At 40.1% G+C, this 16,645-nt stretch overlaps 1 protein-coding gene across 2 annotated transcripts in view; it reads right to left on the bottom strand.

Moving 5' to 3' along the window:
- MOB3B (MOB kinase activator 3B) overlaps positions 1-16,645 on the bottom strand; it is a 310,214-nt gene that overhangs the window by 205,828 nt on the left and 87,741 nt on the right. For both annotated transcript variants that reach the window (XM_069240685.1, XM_069240694.1), the window contains exon 2: positions 2,734-3,342. In XM_069240685.1, coding sequence (XP_069096786.1) covers positions 2,734-3,151 — 418 coding nt within the window. In that variant the 5' untranslated portion in view covers positions 3,152-3,342. The remainder of the gene's footprint in view (positions 1-2,733; positions 3,343-16,645) is intronic.

Raw genomic sequence — 16,645 nt, 5'->3', positions numbered from 1 at the left:
TTTACTATAGTAATCTGTGACATTACATGTGAGAAAATGTCTGTTAACACGTTTTAGCCCTCTATTTAACTGTTTCCAGTGAAGCAATGAGGCCTTTAGCCTCCATCACTAGCTTGTCACATAACTAACACAGGCTTACTGAATTGAGAGTATGGTTTCCCGCATAGAAACCATCTAGCACACAGCTATAAAACGGTATATATGTGCAAAATTATAACTGGTGAAATACTATGCAACTCATCGTGGCAGGGTTTATCAATCATCTGCCATTGGGGTTTGTCACAAGGGGGTGTCTAGCATCAGACGCTGCGCCTCCTTCAGTAACCTGTAAAATTCCCTCTAACACAATACCTGTCCACAGGCTTTAATACAATGTATTGACTATCCAACAGATCTGTTGGCTTTAACACTTGCTTTTCACAGTAAGTAAAGGTTACTGCTTTGTTGTGATTTTTTATAATGAACAGATCTGAACAAAGGCATCTGACGTAATGTGTCCCAGTGAATCAATCAGGCCCATAGCCTTTATCGTTGGCTTCTCACAAATCAAACTCAGGCCTTCTGTGAAGAGTTCAAGCATCCTCATAAGGCAACCAGCAAGCATACAGATTAAATACAAATATGTACAAAATTGGACCTGGTAAAACAATATACAACCTCATCTGAGCGGGATTAACAATATTTGTCAAAGTGCATCCACGGTTTTTGTTAAAATGATTGTCCACCACCAAAATCCTTGCCTACTACAGTTTCTGCCTGCTTTAACACAGCATAATAACAATCCACCCTTAAATCCATACAGGTGTTAACATATGCTTTTTACTATAAATACGTCAGACCTAAAGTATTTGTCATAACTTTCATAATGAACAGATCGGACCTTTGGCCTTTGATCATTGCCTTATCATAACCACCTTGGCCTCCTGTACTGGGCATAAACTGGCCACAAGACACAACTGAAATTTAAGGACTCTTTTTCAGGGGAAGCACAAATGCCTGTGCAATCAAATGTTTACTCAAGACAATCAACATGTGAACGGAACTAAAACCCATTTATAATTAGTACTTTTTAGAGCTCTTTTTCTGCTGATCACAAAAGATCTGGCGACAGCTGTGCCGTCACCCAGACCTAAAAGTCATGCTAGCCAGAAAACTCTTCACTGCTCTCTCTCTTACCCTTTGAAGACATCAGCAAGCGATGAAGCCCTTCTGCAGCTCTTCAGCACCTGTAATAGGCTGCAGTCATGACTGAGATTCCCCTTGGATTGGAGTGCAAAGGTCATGTTTGCAAACACATTAAATTCTAGTTTCCAATGTACACTACATTTGGGAGAGGCCCTTATGGCAATAAAATATAGTGTAAACATAGAGGGTTTCTTCAGACAGAGCCACGTGTTTTATCAAACAACAACACTTCATTTGTTTTCCCAGTTCTCTTTGCCCATAAGCATCCTGGATTGCATGAATACTCACTAAATCATTAAAGGTATTCGATGGAAGGGCAAAATTTCTGCAGAATCCCATCATTGGATAATGCTATGTTCAAGAGCTTTGGGGTGCCGTCTCGCTTTAAAAAATGTGACATAATATGAATAACTAAAGTTGGCAATATTTGGGACACAAAGGTGATTTAACCATTTCAAGCCTTTGGAGCTGAACTCTCTGTACATGACTCTTGTTGCTATACCTACCGGGGTTGACATACACCATCTAACTATAGGAGAGTGACATGACAGACATCCAAGACAGTTTCTTGTTAGAATATAGAGTTCTATCTATACCGTTTTTGCTTTAGTTAGTGTACAACATATAAAAGACCTTAATTAAATTCAACCCCAAAAGATTGGGGAAGGTAAGAAATACATGGAAAAGTGGTTTAGCCTCATGGATGGTACAGACTGGAAACGTTGAAGGGACATGAGAGAAGGAACCTTTTTGCACACATGATAGGGATGTTCTCAGAAAGCAATAGTCTGGGGCGGGATTTGGACTAGGCTATTGGAGGTAAGTCAATTTACTGATGACTGGACACCAAAGCTGGCATTATTGGACTATGGGATGAAACCACCATACCAAAATATGGAACAATGTTTTATGCCCCTGGACTGGTAGTATTGAAGAAATACATCGCTAAATTATAGGGTACACGATTAACATCTGATTTGGAGGCAGGAGTTGGTGCATCGTGGCCAATAAGGTGTTGTATGACAGCAGGGTTGTCTGAACAAGTTGTAAAGATTTAAAACCGATGGTGAAAGCATCAGGAACTGTAGCAGACAGCTGACTGTCACTACTCGCACCACCACAAACAGAATGAACGTTAATGCCATGGAGATTCAAGAGTAGGATATAATGTATGTAACAATCTTGATATTCACCTAGGTAGCAGCATTAGTATGGCTGACTGAGGACTCATCACTGCTGATGTCTTTCTACTGAGGATTTCTGTGTAACTTGATTGCCAAAATGTTGTTTGTTTAATGTTTCTTTTTAAGAAAATATAAAGTGAAAATGAATACTGCATAGAATCCAGTTTATTACATTGAATTATTTTCCTAAAATAATGAAAATTGCCTTTGAGAATTCAGTACCTTAAGGGAGGCTTGGGAGGTAGCCTAAACCACTCTTCGGTCCTAACAAGCTGTGAAATTAGGTCCACCAGGGAAAGTAGTTGTCAATCATAATACATTACAATCTTAAAGGAAATATGACCAGAGCCTCTCTGTCACTTACCAACGCTTGTAGGAAATATGTCTTCATTGTTGATTTGCACCTCAATCCAGTCCATCAGAAGGCTCATGTACTGAGGCGCCGGCAAGGCTGTGGGCTTCTTGTATTTCAAGTCATCCTGCCACCTATACTCGTATTTAGGACCACCAGACATCACTGGGCAGGTCCTTTCAGTGCAAAATTCACATATGGTTCCATAGATGAGGTTGATTCTGTTGAAGAAGTCGACCACATGTACGGCCACCCAGTCATTAAGGTCTTCTCCATGTGGGAGCTGCACCGAAGCCTTCAGGTCGATACCACACGTCAAAGATGCTTGAGCCCGCTTGTGAAGTTCAAACCTTTGGGTTCCAGGCTCAAATTTGCGTTTGGGACGAAAGGTCTTGTCCTTGTTAAAAACTTGCTTCAATCCTATTGACATTTTATTGTTTTACAGATTTTTAATGTCTTCAAACGAGGCACCCCTGAGATTTGGCTTGTATCCAAATTAGACTGTCTTCTTGCAGGTCCCTGTCACCGGTCCTGTGCCAACTGTCCGATGAACTTCCTAAATAGTCAACCGGTTCCTTCTTTTCGCCAGTCCCTCAGATGAAGTCATATTTGTGTTGATGGCTGTATAAAAAAGAAAGCAATAAGTCAGGTGTCATAAAATAAACCAAGCATTATAAAGGGTTGTTCTACATTGAAAACAAACAACAATTTTCTTCCAATTAGTTACAGTAAGGTCAATGTCAAGAATCACGTTAACCAACTATTAATCCCCAACAAGGAACTTGTTTGCCAATATATCGGACTCGTACTGCATGCAAGCAAAATATAGCAGGTACATCAAATGCACCGAGCTTAATTCTTCTAGAGCAGTGATAATCTCAAGACCTGGTAACTGCAGCACCATGACACAAGGGCAATAATTGCTGCAGTCGAGTGATCTCTCAAGACACTTCACAGGTGTGTTTTTGGAATATCGTAGAGGGAATACTGATGTCAAAAAATATGTGAACAGAATATCAAGGACCAAAATATTGACAGAAAAGCATCTACATAGTGTCTATGCTTAACTCCTCATATGTGCACCTTGACGATGTATATACCTTCAAGGTACAAAGTAAAATGTGGGTTTAAGAGGATCAAATCTCTAAGCCCTCTCTATGCATACTTGTATTAAAAATATGTCTTCATTGTTGATTTGCATCTCAAGCCAGTCCATCAGAAGGCTCATGTACTGAGGCACTGGTAAGGATGTGGGCTTCTTGTCCTTCCAGTCATCCTGCCACCTATACTCGTATTAAGGACCACCAGACATAACTGGGCAGGTCCTGTCCATCAAGGATGTTTTGGTCCTCGATAGTCTGGTCCTTTCCGTGCATGGATGTTTTGGTCCTCGATAGTCTAGTCATGGTAGTGTGTAACCTTTATATGTTCTCCTTCATATGGGATACTACAAACCACTCTCCACGTGTACACAGCGTGGGTGCAGAGAGGACCACTAATCTTGTGGCTGCTTTTCTGAGGTCCACTGACCAGCCGAATAATCACTTTAAGAACAGAGAATGTGGGTAAGAATCTGTTTTTCAAACGCTGACACCTCTCATAGCTTTTAGTCGCAAAAGAAAGATGTCATGCCTTCAACTTGCAGTTTTAGAACAAGTCTAAACTCCCTTTCCTGTCTTTTTTCAACCAGAAACGCCCTACCTGGTGAAAACACAGACTGAAAGTGTGCCCTCTGTCACACTTTCATGTTGTCTATCTATAAGGAATGTGCCTGTTGCAAAGAGTGGAAAAACGATAGGCCGCACTTGAGGTTAAGCTTCCTATAACAAGTTAAAAAAGCATGAATTTGTAAACTCAATGTCAATGTTTTACAAATATTTGCTGTAGAACTGCACCAAGAATCCCAGCCTTGCTTCGGCCTATGATGTTTACACGCTGTAGGTGCATTTCAAACACCTAAGCGGGCCTTGATCCTTTAGTGGTTCCGTTATTGACATTATTAATCGGAAGTACAGTGGGCGTTTCCAGCTGATGGACTTCAAGCTACAAATGTACCAAAAACTGCTGGTTGCAGAGAGCAAGCAGTGTTATGTTTAAAAACCACCAAAAAGAGTTTGAGCGTTTATACTTGCAATTTGAAGTCGAAAGCCCCAGGATTTATTTATTTTACAAATCAAGGGCATAACACTTTCCAGAATCCTTAATGAAAACTTAAGACGTTTTACACCAACTGCCTTTGCTTTCTGGAAGCCCTCCCTTCTCAGGCCAGCTCCTTTTCATTGTATTTACAAACTGACTGAACGCGGTGTGTGCTGGAACATGAGTGGGATGTACTTCTGTTTGTAGAACCACGCTCCCTCTCACTGACTCGGTCGAAAAAGTGCACTTCAGGTTCAAATTAGGAAAGTGGATATTCTTGGTACATAAGAAAAGCGAGGCCTGCAAACGATTGAATTAGCCCACAACCCTCAAGGTCTCTTTGACTTCTGTAGCAATTGCTAACTCCCAAAGACAACGAGACATTCTGGGTGAAAAGGGTATGTTTTAGATAAATTACCTCAAAATATATTCTGCGTTGTAATTGTAGCAGCAAAACAAAATATCATTACATTCTATGGTCCGAAGCAGGCGTCGACAAGGGCACACCATCAGCCATTCTTTTTTTTAAATAAATTATTTTTATTGAGTAGATCAATATGTAAAAGCGTGTACAGCACTCAATGTATCCAGTATTGTTTTTCCCCAGTTCAGCAGCACTCAAGCGCATCAATCTGATACATATACAATGCAGCCCTCATGTTACTTTTCCCAGGCCCTTAGGCAACCTGTCTTTCCTGTTACAGCCTTTCATGTAACCCACGATGAGTTTGCCGCCCCTCTCAGATCTTATTCCATTTCTGGGGGACACCCCTGGTGTATATTTGTATTTCCACCAACATACACCAGTCCATAGCCTGCTTTTATCTCGTGTGGCCTGTTCTCTCAGCTCCCGAATTATCAGCTATGTTTCCCTGTGCACCACTCAACCATCAGTCATCCTCGTACCAACTGCTGCCCCATTCATTTCCTGCCTATGGTAGTCACATGAAAGTATACACACATCGTCTGCCTTTTGTTAGTTCCCTTTGTCACTTTCTTCTATGTAGGAGGCTATCTTCCTCCAATTCCACTGACTCTGAGCTTCACAGATGGATTATTTCATACTACTGGACCTGGATTGAATTTTCTCATCTCCTGTGTTAGGCAGGGAAACTAATAGTTCTTCTTCAGTTAAATGCCATGGCTTGAATCCACTTCAAACTATACACAACCCAAGGCCATGCACAGAAGATCCTAGGGGCACAGGCCGGAAGGCACAGTCAGTTCCTGTAGGACGGATCAGGGCTTGGTGACATCCTGAACCCACTCCATACAGCCAAAGACCACGACCTGTGTGTGCTGGAGGTAAAGAGACTGTGTTTATTAAGTGGCAGAAAGCTAAGTCCTACCCCATGTGCCCAGTGCACACAACCAAAGGCCTTCTAATTCGAGTTGTGGCGGGCATGAGAACTGGACACAATATTGTTGCACCGTGCCTTGTTCAGTGATTCTGAGGACATAGAAAATAAGCATAGGAAATAGATGAAGGGCACGGCCAGCGCACACAGCCAGTACACATGCCTTAACCTTGCACAGAGGTTTCTGCAGCACAGAAAGTGTGCAGAACTGAAGGTCACACTATATATGTAATACCAGATACCCATAGCAAATATCATAAGCTGCCGGGGTTCTTATTAAAGTATATTATAACGAAACCAAAACTTTAACAGCAAACCTTTGTTAAAGTGGAATTAACCATATTTATTTAAGCCTAAAACAATGCAGATTATTAAAGTAACATAGAAATTTCACCAATATACTTCAGTTCAATAGATGTTATAACTTAAAAAACCTAAAAGCTGTTTAGATGTGCCATGCCATCATGATGTCATAGATACCCTAAAATTGACATCATCAACGACATCACTGGTTATATCACATCTCTATAGACATCATCTATCAATAAGTTATTTTGGAGGTAAAGGAGAAGGGTGCAGGGCCTGGATGCTGTCATAGAAATAGGGGTGCTGAGTACAAGGATTTGTGACTGGGATCTGTTGTGTTTTGCTTTTTGTGGCCATATTTGCTTCTTTGGAAGTGAAGAAGAACCGTGTAACATCTTCACTTTGCTGTCTTAAAAAAAACTTATTTTCTGTCAGGTCATGTAGTAATATCTCAGTTTTGCTCTGACTTTCTACTACGACTGTACTGTCCTGCAGTAGTTTTGATTCATCAAGACCATTGTTGATCAACTGACTCGATGTGCTGTATGGCTAAAATTCATGTGCACATGACAACAAAGCGCCCAGTTATTTTTCGTGAAGTCCATTCTGGCCAAACACAGCTGCACTTGTTTTTGCCACTTCCTACGCATCATAAAAAAAAATCACAAATATTTGCTGTCGGAGGGCAATATTTGCTGTTGGTGGGCCGCACATTCATGTCGGTCTATTCATTTTAAAACAAGCGACCACTTATCCCAACTAACTTGCAAAGAGGTAATTTATTTTAAAAACGCTTAGTTTTTATTGTACGGTGCATAAAAGAACATTGAAAAATGAATTAAAAAATTCTTTTTTTTGTGACACGAGTAACAATCCCAGCTTGACAAGTTACAGAAGCATTACAATGTGTAAGCGAAAGTAGTGTCCATTACGTGACCTGCACCGTGTACAAACACTGCGACGTTCAGCCTCAGGCTGAAGAACGGGACATCCAATCCCCGTGTGGTTAATTTAAGACATAAACTTCACACAGCAAACCATGTCTATTCTCAGATTCCTCCGGGTTGATCTTGATTGATTCCTATTTCTCTGGAAATTCGGCGGCCATTTTGCAAATTATTGTATCTGGCGATCTACGAAGATCTACCAGCATGAAGATAACTCAGTGATTTAACACTCGCCGCTAGCATCTGCTATAATATGAAGGTGGTGTGTTTAAATCCTGGCAAGGCCTTCTATCTTTCCGGGGTGGGTAAAGGTAAAATGAGTACCACTAAAGTGGAAGATAATAACATCCATTCGAAGTGTGGTATGCAGCACCTTATAAAAAGTTGTAACATTCAAAAAGTCACATTTTCAACTGTAATCAAACATAGATTATATCAATGTGCACAACAAAAGGATAGGAAAGGACCATCACAAACTTTCCAAGACAGTCCAGTTTCAACTACCAAAGGGCGACCTAGCCCTTTTCATTTTTTATTTTTTTATCTAGGGTATACCTACATACTTGACCTTTTTCCATGCTTGACTTTTTTTTAGAATTTACGGCAGTTTTAATATGTTTTAGGGAACTAGATTGCAAGCAAGCACAAGCATTTGCAATGCAATGGGTCTCGCGTTTGCTCGCATTAGAGCTATTAGAGTTGTAAACTCCTAACTGGACTTTTCTTGCCACATAAACTAATAATGAAAAGTAAAACAGTTTCACATATGCGAGCTGATGGTTGCCACGAGCATGAAGGAGGCACAAAAAAGGAAACAGAAGTTTGCTCGCAGTGAAACTTATCGGCAAAAGTGCCATTATCCATGTTACCGGCAAAAGTGCAATTATCCATATAAACAGCAAAAGTGCAATTATCCATGTAACAGGGTCGATGTCATGCAAAGTGCTCGACGTCTGCCCAGCGAGATCGCGCTGCGCAGGAAATGAAAAGATAAAGCAGTCCAGAAACCAGCTGAAAACACAGAGCCTCGTATGCTTTCAGTAGTTTACCGGTGCGCTGGAGAAGAGCTAAACACCGGAAAAGGCATGATGTATGCATGCCTTTCACAAATGGAATCAATAGATTTTTAAAAGGCAAACCCACGAACTAACGAAAGTGATGAGCGTGACATAGGCGTGGTTAGAAGCCCACAGAGAGATTACAACATGGTCCCGAGCGCTTGGGCGCACTCAACCCCAAAAACCAACTATTTTGTATATTTCAGTCACCGTGTAGTGTCTGCAACAGATATCCCTTAATATTTAAAACATTTTTTTCTTTTTTATCTTCGTATGTGAGCAGGCAGGCCAAGTTCTGCTCCTGTGCAAACTCTTATAGGCATCCTACTGGCCCCTCCCTACAGACGCGCTTCATTTATTCATTCACACACTCGTTGACTTGTTTGTGATTTGAACCACTGCTCTTTGCTCCTTTCCGCAGGCACACCGGGCATATTATTACTCTGCCAGCTACCCCACCGCTCCTCTGCGTTAAACACTCACAACCAACCTTCAGAACATAGATGCTCTCTGAAAACTCAAATCGTCTAATTCTGGGCAGTAGCAGGGCGTTTGCATTTCACAATGCTCGTACCCAAACCAAACTACATTCAGTTCAATTCCTTATCACTTGTCTACTTTAAGAACCACTCTCAAGACTTCCTCAAGCTTCAGTGCAGTTATATTTAAAACATTTTACATTTTTGGAGATCCAAGGTTACTCCGATTCTTCAGTCTTGGCTTGAGGATATGTTTGAAGTATCTAAATTTGAGAACATTATTTATAAACCGAATGATAATCTGGTTCAATTCAACGATATATGGGGTTCTTTTTGTAGAGTCATGATGATTATACACATTTGCTCTACTCATAGTGAATATGGACATATTTTAGGAACCTCCTGTTGGATGTATATTTCTTAGTTACTTGTGAATACGTATTTTTTTCTGTCAATGTAATACTAGTCACTTTATCAATGTTTGAATTTATGTTTATTCTCTTCCTGGACTGTTTTGCAAATGTTCTTGATTATTTTTGCACTGCTGTAAACATTTCAATAAAGAATTGCGGGGGAAAAAAAGGAAAAGGAAAACCCTTGATCAGTTTTCCATGGAGTCAGTGTTGCAGCAAGGGCTCTAGGGGTCCTCATGCAAGCAAGGAAAATGGGTTCCAACCCATTTTTTGGGGTAAATAAGGGCCATAACGGGGGGTCAAGTGGAACCCTCATACACCTGGGCCATGGTGCCACTGCACCTGCAGCACCAGTTATAGCTACGACGCTGCAAGGAGTTGAGGTCAGCAACGCAAAAGCTTGAGGTCAGCTGCTTCTAGACTGGTTTTCTTTAAAGTAGCTGCTATATTATGTCATGTTATTTCGTTCCATTATAGCCAAGATACACTGCTTGTTAGCCACAGTGAAGAATGTAACCCCATAGCAATACAGTAATCTATTGGCAGCAAAATAAAACAATGGGACTTGTGTCTGCATTCATACATCGTGCCATCCTCTGCTGTGGCAGTGTGGCTGTGATTGTCCGAGGCTCAGTGTGGTATTGTCCCAGCTCTAGGACTGCTTCAGCCTCACTCACATTTAACTGCGGTCACCAACAGCTGCTGTGCACACACAAGTTGTATTGTCTTTGTAGCGCTTCTGAAGGCCTCATTATCAACTTGATGGGCAATTTCTGCCAATGTTTAATATGTAGCGTGAACTATACACATCATTTGGTCATTTTATTTTGCAACTGACTCAGAAAGATGGGACTACAGTTTAAAGAATGGTGTGTGATTAATATCTGTGAGCTGTGTTTTTCATATAAGTGCTACGAAAATAAAATAACATTAGCCTACAATGTATATACGTATAGCCTGAATAATACTGTAAGATGTCGCCCCACTCAAATTATGAGCTTTTATGGGATTTAAAAATGGCACCCGATACCACTCAGACAGGAACAGAGCAAAATGATCCACAGCGATACAGACAAAAGACTGGAAGAAAGAAATAACATACGGACATAAGCCAAGCATCCTGGATCAACCTGGACTAAAAATGTAACAAAAAGCTTCATAAATAACCAAAGACTATATTTTTCAACCAGCCCTTTTGTCAGACATGCAAGTCAACCACCACTACCATACTAGAAAGTGATTGACTTCTTCTCCGTCCACTTTGATGTGGTGGACAAATTGTCCCACTGCCTCAGATGGGACACTGTACAGCAAAGGCTCAAGATCCAATAAAGCTGGCTGGCATTCACGATGCAGGACTTTTCTGACAAAAGCACCCATCCGAGTGGGGCCATTCCTGGCCTGAAGCGAGTACTGGCCTAACCCCGATGCAATGACTCTGACCTCAGTCAGCAGCCAGGGAAACCAAAGGACCCAACTGGATTAGTCCACTCGGAAATGGTCTGGAGTTGAGATGCTATGCGAAATTAAAAATCTGTGAATAAATAAAGATTAATAACGGTATTTTATTTGGCATTTTATTTTTAATAAAGATATTTTATTTATCTCATTTGTTTATTCTATTTATTTATATTTGATGTGTAATTGTACCAGAACACCGTGAAAGGCCATTCTGGTTCAGTCTTGTTCTGCATTGTTAGATATTCAGCCATCACACTGCAAAAATTCGATTTCATAACGAGCTCTTAGAAAGGTATCTCTTGCATGCTTGATCCCCAGAATGATTTTGAAAGAGTTGATGGGAACTGTATATTTCAGTGACGTTTTCTATAAATATTGTTCTGCAATTATAAATTAGGTGTGATTACTTTACGTGCAGCGTTGCTTCAGAGACAAGACTAGCAAGGTCATCCCTGACATGATTGTGCTGCTAAGAGGAATTACAACCAGTGTATTTTATGTTCACATCCATGGAGTATATGGGTTAGAAATGTCTACAAATTATAAGTGGTAGCTCATTTGGGGTCTTACATACATCAATTGTTCCATAATACATTTTAGAGGCAACAGAAGCTGCTTTCTAGACACAATCCAGCAAGTAACTTTGGCCTTTAAATATCGAAGTCACATTTGTACAGACCTGGTGAGGGGCAGGATGTGCTAATGCCTGAGGAAGAGCCTTCACCAAGGAGCCAACAGGCAGAGGAATGAGGCACAAAACACTGGTTATTTACCATTGCTCTACTCATTACCTCATCGGAGAATGAGGCCTCCAGTCACCACATGAAGCTCTCTCAGATCCTTTGGACAGAGTGAGTTGAGCCTACATGAGGGAAAAGGAGGAATAGGTATTAAAACAACCAAAAATTGGTGGTGCTTTGACTCTCAAAATGGTAGTATACGATCCGGACAGCCGCAATACTGCTCTCTTGCTACTACCTTTATGAACTTCATGCCCAAGCATTTTCAATTTGTAACACTCAGTGCTGTATTCCATATCAACGAGGATGCACTCCTTGCTTCCTACACCCGTAAAAATTGTTCCAAATACAAGTGAACTGCTATTGTGGAACACAACGGCCAAAAGGATGCTTACAACTTGTGCTAGTGAACTTTCCCCATCCACTTCTCATCCCATGCACGTCACATGCTCTGTCGACATGCTGGAAGTATTTATTTGCTATTGCCAATTAGACTAACAAGAAACCGCATGACTTAGGGGATAGCAAACATGCTGAAAGTCCCAAGCACACTGTCTAGAGTTCTGCAGTGAACTTGTTCCAAAAATTTTACAGGTACACATCTCCACCATGGATGCACTGAAGATTCAAAATATGCTTGAAGGCTGTTAAAGTTTTTTTTTTTTTTTTAATCTTGTTGGTTTGTTGAGTATTTGACCGGGTTTAATGTAGCATGCTTTGGGTTGAACTGAGGAACCCTGAATTCCATTTACATTTGTAGAAAATTGTTCAACTTGTGCACCATCATGGTGCTTAGAGTCAACATTTTTCAAAAATACAAATCACGAATGGCTCAAAGCAAAATATCTGCAGTAATGTACCGCTGCTTTTCAGCCTCCCCCTGCCAGACCGGCTTTTTCATTTCATTAAAGCAAGAAGATATCCTTTTCTTTTGGCCCTTACCATGTCAGCAAATCAGGCTATAGAGATACTCCACTTTTTATGATTTGACTTGACAGCACGGCTGTCGACAGACAATTATATGAGCATCAATAGAGTGGGGCTTTGCCTCCGCCCAAATGTTGGGAGCCAGGCGTACATGTTTTCATTGGGCAGAAGTTGTGTGCTTACACAAAAAAGTACATGCCTTCCACACAGCTGTGATCATTTTCTTTATTTATCCAGCCACCTAAGCTTGAAAATTCAGGGGCAAACAAATGACATTTGAATGCTATTAAAGTGTCTCAATGACTAGATAATGTATGTTGTTTTTCTCTGGTAGTAGCATAGATGGTATGAGGGCAGTTATTAACATACATGGATTTTTAGGTCTGGCTTGACAGTGAACTGTCCCCTGACCTTTTAACCTTCACCAATATTCTACAGTTCCTTGCTTCTACATAAATACATATCTATTCCCATGGTATTTACTTGTAATGATTCACATTGCCTGACAATATTCCTTTAAAGTCAGACCTATGAACACTGCCAAAGCTTTTTCTTGATAGCACTCCTGCAGATCTGCAGCACCAGATTAAAAGCCTTGTCATGCCTCATGCCGTCGTTAAGCAAAGTGGTCAACAATTACCATAAATAAAATACAGTTCTTAGTAATTGCCAAAAAGAAAATTAGGAACTCAAGGTGGCTCAAAGAAACTAAACTAGAACTCATGAACCCCCACGTGTATTTTGTTATGCTTTTCACTAGGCCATTGCCTTGGACTGACATCAGCAATACTTTCTTTATCTAACAGTGGCATTCATGCACCATACTCAGCATAACTTCAGTCAATAACAGCTATGAGGGACTCTCACTTGAACAAATGAAAATACCACCACATGCTTGTCAAATTAGCATGGTGGACCACACTCTACAATGTAGTCCTTTAGTTGGGGGCAGGGATGTTTTAAGTGAGGTGTAGCACTTTCCTAGAACTCACGAACACAACTATTATCAATAAATTGGACTTTTGCGCACTCTTAAACTATCCGTTAGAGGGTATTTTTTCAACCACCACTGTGATGGAATATCTGAAGAAGCTTGCCAGGAATAAAACAATTGAAGATGCACAAGAATATCAAAAAGATAATTCTTCATGTGATAAGTAAAATGAATGCAAGTTTTGGCAATTTGCTAACTTTTTGCCAAGGGAGATTAAAAAATATTTTGAGATTTGCTGCATTGAGTTCACCACTCAAATTGATTTATCCAATATAAGTGTGAAAAGTGTCTTGGAAGCGTTACATGCTTTCAACAGTAACACGGGCTGTTTCCCTTATCTATACAAAATGACTGAGACTTTGACACATTCAGAATTGCTGAGAGTGTGATGGAAAGAGATCATCTTAGGGGTTCGAAAGGGCTTTGAACTTTGCTTAAACTCAAAGACAGCTGATGTTTTTACTCACCGACTCCTAAGTATAATGCTGAGCATTTCTACTGATCTGTGTCTCTTCGAGGATGCAAGATGGTTCTCACTAAAACTATTATTTTAAAGCATAAATGTATCCTCCTTTCTAATTAAACTAGAGACATGTTCTGATTGATTTGACCTTGCTTTACATCTAAAAGCAAGTAAAAATAAAATGTTGATGTGTCGAATTATTTTAATGGCTAGTAATTTTGACTTTCACATTAAGTTTTGTTTTGTTTACGTTGCTGTGACTGCTTTTTATCTGGGCATTTCAATAACTAAAACTGACACAATTTTATTTTAAAATGTGTTTTACTGAGATCATGTTTATTGAAGTAGATTATTATACATTTTGACAAAGTAAACTGTTGTTACATGGGCCTAACTATATCTTAGTGAACTGTTTTAATAATACAGAAAGACAGAACCATCTTAAGAATAAACTCTGTGTAGCCAGCTGAAACCTCTACAGCAGGTCTCACACCAAAGCATGGAATGTTCCCTCTGCCCAGGAAGCCTGATACCCAGGAGAGAAAATATGGAGACATATCTATGTTAAATTATGTTGGAGTCATCGGACTAGTGCACACTCCACGATTAGTATGGCCTCGGAGCACTAACAGAGTTGGGTACCTTCCAATCTTGGTTTCAAGTACTCCATCAAAAAACGATTTCAGATTTGGTTTGTGCAGTATCACCAGTGGTGTATTTGTGGTTTTTGTACAGTTTCCGGTAAACATGTCTTAATCTGTGAAAAGTCAGTAATTTACATTGTTTGGTCCATTGGTTATAAACGTTTATAAAAGTTTTGTGTAACTGTTTGCTAGTGGTGTGGAATGTTCATGCACCACGCCAATGGATTAAAGCAGTGGAGGAAGGGGATGTTAAACCACCCCTGAGGTGTAGTGGAATGTTCATGTACCACGTCAATGGATTGATGCAGTGGAGGAAGGGGATGTTAAACCCCCCAAGAGGTGGATTACATACAAGTGCTTCCCCACAAAGAAAACAGGGCTTGACCACCAATGAATGTTTTGTTTCCTTTGTTAATTCCTGGAACAAGCAGGGGACGTTTGGGCCAATTTGGTTGGCCCCACTGTCCCAGGTACAGTCTGTGTTTCACCCAAATTAAAATGACCGAAACATATTCCATCCATCATAGTGCAAAAGGCACGAAAAGGTCTTTCATCCCTATTAGTTCAGAAAACACAAAAAACAGCAATTACAGATTGTCCTTTTCAGAGGTGTAGCAAAATCCGCCTGGGAAAAACGACTTTGCTAAAAATGATTATGGTTCATTTCTCTACAGACTTACACTGCATTCCCTGAAACACTTTCATCTGACATCACTCAGCATATAATGGCCAAGGGTGAAATTGAATTTGTCACATGAGGAAAGTGACTACTCAGCGAACAACAGTGAAGCCAGAACAAGCCAATGGATAAATGTCAGGTTTAAATCCTTCAAACCATAAATTACAAGAAAGAAAACAATAGTGGAAAAAAATAAATGTGTCCACGTTACTGCTGCACATGAAAGAGGACAAGCTGTATTAAAAACTCTGAAAAAAAGAAAAGTGCTGAATAACTCCTTCACATTCTGGTACTGATTTACGTGGGAAGTCATAAACATTCTCTGCAAATCTGAAAATGTTAATAAGGTTAAAAACTCAACAAAGCGGAAAACTGAACAATTAAACAACGACCTCATCTTATTTAGGAAATAACAGCCCAGCAGTTGTGTGTAAAAAGTACAAAGGTCAGCTTCATCCAAGTTCTTCGTGTCTTTTATATGGTTTCAAACCTTAATGAAGCTGCTCGGTATCTTTAATTGGCAGTCAAGGAGTAAACATTATAAAATAAGGTTTGAAAAGAAGTAACGTGCTTGCTCCAACAGGAACAAGCCTGTGCCTGGCAAAAATCTTTGGTATTGATTGTGAAGGGCCGGGTAATAAAGCAACTTCTCAATCTGGTGCAAAATTATAATTTTTGTGTGATTTTGCACACATGTGTAAACCTTGTGGATGCAGAACTATACGGGGCGTAAATTGTATGTAAATGTGCAATTCTACTTTTAATGGCTTTTTTCCAGTGTTCCGCATGGATAAACTCCTACACCTAGTTCCTCTTTAAAAATGGGGCGAGCCTTCCCCAGTCTCAAAAAATGCAAATCCATCCTGATAAACTACAAACTGGTTGTGAACACCCACAGAGGAGGAAGTATGTGGGTGTTTATTCTGCAGGGTTGCTCAAGGGACCAACTTGTCCATATTCCCAGCCAAAATTCTAAATCGACTTGAGTGGCAATTCCTTCATGGTGGAGGAAGTGCCAATCTAAAAAGCAGAATTCCAGTAATAATGATTTTGTGAAACAATTATGCAAATGTGCATTCATAAACTCCTGTTTTTGTGCACGTGAGTTGTCCTATCACACATTAAAGGTGTGAGAAGCCCTGAATGCAATGTCATTGACAAAACTGTACATATATAAAGGACTGTACTACTGATTATCGACCTCCAGATTATTGTGGTTTGGTACAAATATCAAGGGACAAAATATTAAAAGTAAGTTCATATAGAGAAGTATAGATTTGCTATTTCTAATTACATATCTACGTACCCTAAAGATA

The sequence above is a fragment of the Pleurodeles waltl genome, chromosome 1_2, assembly GCF_031143425.1.
Source record: "Pleurodeles waltl isolate 20211129_DDA chromosome 1_2, aPleWal1.hap1.20221129, whole genome shotgun sequence".
NCBI lineage: Eukaryota > Metazoa > Chordata > Amphibia > Caudata > Salamandridae > Pleurodeles > Pleurodeles waltl.
This window is presented reverse-complemented; position numbering and strand designations above follow the sequence as displayed.